This window comes from Paroedura picta, chromosome 10 (genome assembly GCF_049243985.1).
Source record: "Paroedura picta isolate Pp20150507F chromosome 10, Ppicta_v3.0, whole genome shotgun sequence".
In the NCBI taxonomy this organism is placed as follows: domain Eukaryota; kingdom Metazoa; phylum Chordata; class Lepidosauria; order Squamata; family Gekkonidae; genus Paroedura; species Paroedura picta.
The window spans coordinates 63,427,137-63,433,621 of record NC_135378.1 but is presented as its reverse complement, the minus strand read 5'-3'; the positions used below and the strand labels follow the sequence as shown (position 1 = coordinate 63,433,621).

Below are 6,485 nucleotides of genomic sequence, written 5' to 3'. Positions count from 1 at the left end.
AAAATTCTAGCCCAATCTACATCCTATTGTGCTACTTGTCTACTTGCAAGGAGGAGTTTTTACACAAGGAATGTTTTAAAAAAGTGATAGCCATCACCTGCAGTTGAAGCAGTACAGTGAACCTCCTTGTCTGGCTATGGGGCACAGACCAGGCCATAGGTCAGCATTTAGAAGCACTGAGCTCTTGGTGAACGAATGTTTGGATTAACTTTTATTGGACTCATGAATCCTGTAGCAGAAACCACACTGTTGAAACCACCTTATCCTCACTGAAGCTTGGCAAAGTTCCCAGTGAAAGAAAGATTGCCTAATGATCCCCACTGTAAAATCTATAGGTAAAAGTCCTCTCAGGCTGATCCAGGAATTCCTTTGCTTCTTTGAGTCATGCAAGCTAAGTTGAGGTTTAGCAAACTACCTAGACACATGGTTATGTCTTGATAATGAGATAGAGTCAACAGAGAGAGACTATGCATTCTGTTCTGATTGTCTTTCCTGAATCAGTCTGACAGGTGTAGGCAGCTGGTAAAGAAAGGAGATGGTTGGCTAAGGAAATGTTTCCCTTTCTCTGCTACTTTCCCTTCCACTGTCACCTGGATTGCCATGGCTGGCTAGCTGTGTGGTGTTTTGACAACTTTCTTCTTTGAATTCAGACCACTGTTTTCGAACACTGGATTTAGTGTGGGTAGGAAGACGTTGTTACTGCAGCACAAGACAGGGAGAGAAGAGGACTTACTAAACTGTGCTGCCTCCTTATTTTGTTATCTAGCATTATGGACACAACTGATTCTGTTCTGCTTGGGAGCCAAGGGCTGCAGATTCATGAACAGGAACCATTCCAGCACTAGCAGAGAAGGAAAAACGTTGCACTAACCAGACCACTCCCTTCCCCAACTCTAATCAATCTGACCTCCAGAGCTGGCTCCAGTTTAAGAACATTAAAACATTAAAAAGAGGGCTACTGAATCAGACCAAAAGTCCATCAGCCATGCTGTTTGCAGCTCTGGCTGCTCATATGCTCCAGCAAGCTTACAAGCAGACCATGAACACATCAATCTTCCCTCATTTTCAGCTTGTCCTGAATTTTCCCTGTAGAAGAAGTTCATAATTTGGGGGGGGGGGGTGCTGCTAGATCCCCTTTTTTAGCTGAAGACTTTGTTGTCCTCTATGGTACATAATGCCTTTTATCAGCTCTGACTGATATGCCAATTATGGCCATTCCTCTAGAAGTGTAACCTGGTCCCATTTTGCACCAGCTGCAATTTCTGGGTCAGGGACAAGGGCAGTTCTGCATAGGGCGAGTTACAGAAGTCAATTATGGAGGTAATCATCACATGGATCACCATGGCTAGGTGCTCAAAAAACAGGTAGGGCACTAGTAACCTAGCCTAATGAAGGTGATAAAATGCCTGACAGGCTACCTTCATGACCTGCGCCTCCATGGACAATGGCATGCAAAGTCACCCCCAAATTTCTTTCCCAGGGGTGCAGTGTTCAGTTGAGTCCTGGCCAGAATGGGCAAGTGTGCTTCCTGTCCTGCCTCCTTTCTACCCAGCCATAGGACCTCCATCTTGGAAGGGTTGAGTTTCAGGTGGCTCTCCTCAAGCCATCCAGCTATGGCTTCCAAATATCTAGTGAATGGTTGGGGGGGGGGAGACACCATATGTCAACATGATCTGTGGATGGAACAGCCAATAAACAATACAATAGAGTTTGGATTTAAATTTGAAAACTTGTAGAAATTTGATACAATGCCAAAACAATGCTGAAACAAGCCATAAGCATGTAAGCCAAAAGTCTCCACAGAAGGGCAGTATACAAAATTGAATGAATGAATGAATAAGTCATCAATAGGAGAATATTTATATCTAGACAATACTCGACTTATAACGAGACAATATTATAGTCTACATTCCCTAATCCTTTACCTTTCTGAACCATTTTCCTTATAGTACAGCCCTCTTACCTGTGTGAAAAATCCCTCCTGAATAATTCAATTTTTCATAGTTTGTGGAAAGCCAGTAGAGTGGGAGACTGCTTAACCTGATTAAGCAAGCTATTCCATAAGGTGGGGGCCACAACAGAGAACGTATGCATATAGGCAATTGTTAGGGCCATTCCGCACAAGTTTAATGTAGCAGAAGGCTTACATATGGTAAACGCTACTAATTTGCAGTTCCACATGACGTTGCACACAATCTGCAACACTCCTGCAACAGTTCCGCAAAAAGCGATTCGTTGTAGCGCTTCTAGGGAAATCGGGAAAAGTGCATTCACCCTTTGAAAAGCGTTACACTCTTGCAAACAATCTGAAACACTAGCGAAAAAGACCTGTGCATTCTCATTGTTGCGGTTCCAACAAAGTCCCTCCCCCTGGCTCTCTCCTCCGAACTTCCGGCGAAGCGATCGCAATTTTTTTTCCTCGAAGCAAGCGGGGAAAGCAACGAACCAGCAAGGCTTCATTCACCCAGTGAGGCTTCTCCGGCTACAGTCCCTCCACAGAAGTGCTTTAAAGCTCCCCTACATCCCCAAGCACAACACAGCCCCGTTTGCAAGTTCCCTTTATTTTTGGCCAAAAATCGCACCCGTGGGGGGGGGTTTCACTCGAGGGAGTGTGGTAACGATGAACCGTCAGCTCACACGCCAGCTAGATGGGTCTCTCCGTTGCAACGAATCAACACATATTCGTTGCAACATGTTTTTTTTTTAAACCTGTGCTTAAAGGGAAAAGGGCTTTTCCGGAGCATGATAACAACCGCCCACTGGCTGTTCGTTTGATTGATGGCCAGGGGCGGGACCAAGCACAAAAAAAATCGCTTCCTTTCTAGCGATTCCTGCGAGACCGGAAACCTGTGGGGAACGAATGAAATGCTACTGGATTCCACTACAAATGCAGGTATGCGTAACGCCGAGATTCCACTATTTAAAATAGCGTTTCCGCTTTGTGGAACCAATTGGCAACATTGGTCCTTGTGCGGAAACAGCCTTAATTTGCTGTTTGACTTCAAGGTGAATAGAGTTGGAAGGGACCTCCAGAGTCATCTCATCCAACCCCCTGCAAAATGCAGGAAATTCACAACTACCTGTCCACCACAGTGACCCCCAGTTCCATATGCTCCCCCCCCCAAAAAAAAATAAAACCAGAATCTTGAGCCAGTCTGGTCTGGAGGAAATTCACCTTCTGGCCCCAGTGGCAATCAGCATTTCCCTGGTCATGCAAGAAAAGGCCGCAGGAGCCAAACTCAGACACAGTCCCTTCTGCCCACCCATTTACAATCTATCTAAGTTCACAGAACTAGCATTTCTGTCAGATGGCTATCTAGCCTCTGCTTAAACATTTCCGAAGAGAACCCGCCACTTCCTGAGGAAGCTGTTCCATGAGGAACTGCTCTAACTGTCAGGAACTTCTTCTAGATGTTTCGACAAAAATTATTTTAAATTAATTTCATCCCATTGGTTCTGGTCTGATCCTCCGAGGCAACAGAAAACAACTCTGCTCCATCCTCTGTGAATATTTGAAGATGGCTATCATATCAGAGTGTACTGTTTAGAGCAGGGGTAGTCAAACTGCGGCCCTCCAGATGTCCATGGACTACAATTCCCAGAAGCCCCTGCCAGTGAATTGTAGTCCATGGACATCTGGAGGGCCGCAGTTTGACTACCCCTGGTTCAGAGTGTATTTCCTATGCTTCCTACCCTTTCCCCACCTATGCGCAGTTTTGGGTAAACCAAATAATGGACTTGTGATGACTTGTAGATTTTCAAAAGCCGCCCCATTTTTGGGAAATCTGCCAAGTTATTCTGTTGTTTGAGTATTCTGCACTTGCAGGAGGAGCCATTTCACACCTTTTTCTTTACCCAACCTTTCCAATAGGTGGTTGTGTATTGTTTGTCAGCCTGTCCCAGTGTTTTCCCTGAGTATGACTAACACACCTTTTTAACTAAGGGCTGTTGCCTCAGTTTCCATGATGTCATTGTTCTGACTGGCTTTTCACAAACAATTACTTAACATCCCAACAGGAATATAGACATTTGTGGGCTGAAGGTTTTTCAGGTAAAAGGGTGGGACCTTAGTGACTGAGAGATTCAGATTATTCTTAAGTGTACTAGCATGAGAATATTTCCTGGTTCCTGCTCAGACTTCTTGGAGATGTTTGTATCCCAGGTCTCAGAATGCATCACTTTCAGTATGAAAAGGTATAACACATACTTGCCTTAAGAAAGATGGGTAACCATTGTTTAACATACCTTGTTTTCTTTGATGTGTGAATAACTAGTGGTACTGATTTCATAGTTATTCAGTTGGACCCAAGCATTTACATTGGTGAAAAGGGGAACACGGAGAAGGGGATCTCCTTTGACCACCAAAAATGCTATGTGGAACTACCCAGGCAAAACCCTTGTGGGACAGGGGCCTACTTATTCCAATATAGTGGGAAATCTATAGAGGTATAGTGGGAAATCTGGCTAGATTCAACCCATTAAATCCATTTCTAGTGAGTTTTTCAGACAGTAGCTGTACTGGTCTGCAGTAGACTCAGAAAACATTTATTGGCATATATAATCACAATCCAAGGAAACAAAATGGATTAAACAAGACTGTGCTCCAGCACTAGCAAACATAAGTTATTGATTTGGAGTATGCTTTCAAGGGCATTGGCTACCCTGGTAAGTTTAATGGGATCCTTTTCTGAATAACTAGCATGGATATTAGTATTCTCAAAGGTGATGACGGATTGGACTGCAGAAGGAAGAAGTGTTGTTTCAAATACAGAGAGATGCACTCTTTTGTGGTGCGTGCAGCTGAATGCTTTCTGTTCTCTTCTTTTGCCAGGAAGATATGAGCGGCTGGAGTGTTTGCTCCTATTAATAGCTGCTTTATGTCAGCTAGATGCCAATCTTTTTGGAGAGGGTCAGTCCCCAGTTTGTCTCGATCCTAGGCAACATGCAGACCCAAGAAGAAGCGTAGTAACCATCCAGGACTGGGCAGGTCATTCCTGTTCATAACAATCTGCATACACTTCACCTAAAACTTCAGGATCACTGTTCTCCAGAAAACAATAAGGTAAGTGTATTGTTTCCTGAGATAATGATGACATTGTCCTATGAGCTTGAAACTTGTCTGCTCAAACAATAAATGAACAACTTATCATACATGTTGCAGATGTTTCATGCAAGATGGTTCTCTGTTGATTTAGCTTGATGCTTATTAACAGATGCTAATCCAAAAGCTGATGGGCTTTGTTCAGTTTTTAGCCTCCCCAGCTTTTTACAGGCATCGCTCAACAGGTTTTGTGCTTTAAAGAGGGCAAAGAAAGATTTAAGGAAGATATGACCTTGAACTCAATCAGGTATTTTCTTTTTTTAAAATATATCATTTGTAAGCACAAGGAGCCTACCAAAACCAGCAAAAGGGAGCAGGAAGGGAAAAGGCCCAGCCTAGTGTGTTGCAAAGCTTGTTTGATGTATTCTGTTGGTCCCCTGGGCTTCATATGCATATATCTTCTGTCATCTCTGGGTAAAATAGAGTTGCAAGTATCTAAAGGTAAAAACACAGCTCAGGCAAATGCCAGTCAAATGAACCAGTGATGCAAATTAAAGTGTAAAGCAGTGCTCCATAATGTTTAAAAGTGACTTTTTCTTCCTAGTGAGAAAAATCACCTCAGAAAACCACGATGCTATCACATTCGGACTTGGTCAAAGAGAGGAAGCAGCAAGCGTTTGCCATCATGAAGGAAATCCAGAGAAATGGTATCTAGCTAAATCCCTGTTATGACTGTATGTCCAGTGTCACTCTCTAACCTTTCTTTTTAATCTTACAGCATTAACTCTCTTAAAGCTTTGCCTCTGGGTGTGCTGCCATAAATAATCTCATGGGCTATCATGCTGCCTATGGTAACTAATCCTTTTGTAGTTGCCTCTTTTCATTTGAAAGCTATTTTCAGATGAACAACTGCTGTGGAGGAATGAAGTAATATAACAGCTGATGTACATTCTGCCTGGGATTGACTTTCAGATTATTATTGGGGAGGGGGGTTAATATGTCTACATTCCATACTAAAGAACCGTTCATGTGTGGAAAATGTCTTTACCATTGTAGAAGTGTCTTTCAAAATTCATGGATATATATATAGTGTGCAAACTGTGTTTCGTTCTCCACTTCTGCCCACTCAAAGCTGGCTGTAGTCTTATCCAACCATTCAATGTACAATTCCCAACTAATCTCTTGCACAAAATGTTTTGGAGTTGATTGGGGGGGAGGGTCTTTAGGACAGATTTATGAAAGACTGGATTATCAACATTTCCACAAGAAGGCAAAAAGAAGGTACTATAAAGTAGGGTTGCCAGCTCTGGGCTGGGATTATCTGGAGGGGTGGGGCTGGTTGTGGGCGGGATTTGGGGTGGGGAGGGACCTCAGTGGAGGGTAATGCTATGGAGTCCACCCTCCAAAGCAGCCTTTTCTCCAGGAGAACTCATCTCTATAGTCT

At 43.4% G+C, this 6,485-nt stretch overlaps 1 protein-coding gene across 1 annotated transcript in view; it reads left to right on the top strand.

Moving 5' to 3' along the window:
* Positions 1 to 4,897: 4,897 nt before the first annotated feature.
* The window catches only part of MYOZ2 (myozenin 2), a 34,420-nt gene continuing 32,832 nt past the window's right edge, over positions 4,898 to 6,485 (top strand). The window contains exons 1-2 of the mRNA XM_077300450.1: positions 4,898 to 5,062; positions 5,646 to 5,748. Coding sequence (XP_077156565.1) covers positions 5,673 to 5,748 — 76 coding nt within the window. The 5' untranslated portion in view covers positions 4,898 to 5,062; positions 5,646 to 5,672. The remainder of the gene's footprint in view (positions 5,063 to 5,645; positions 5,749 to 6,485) is intronic.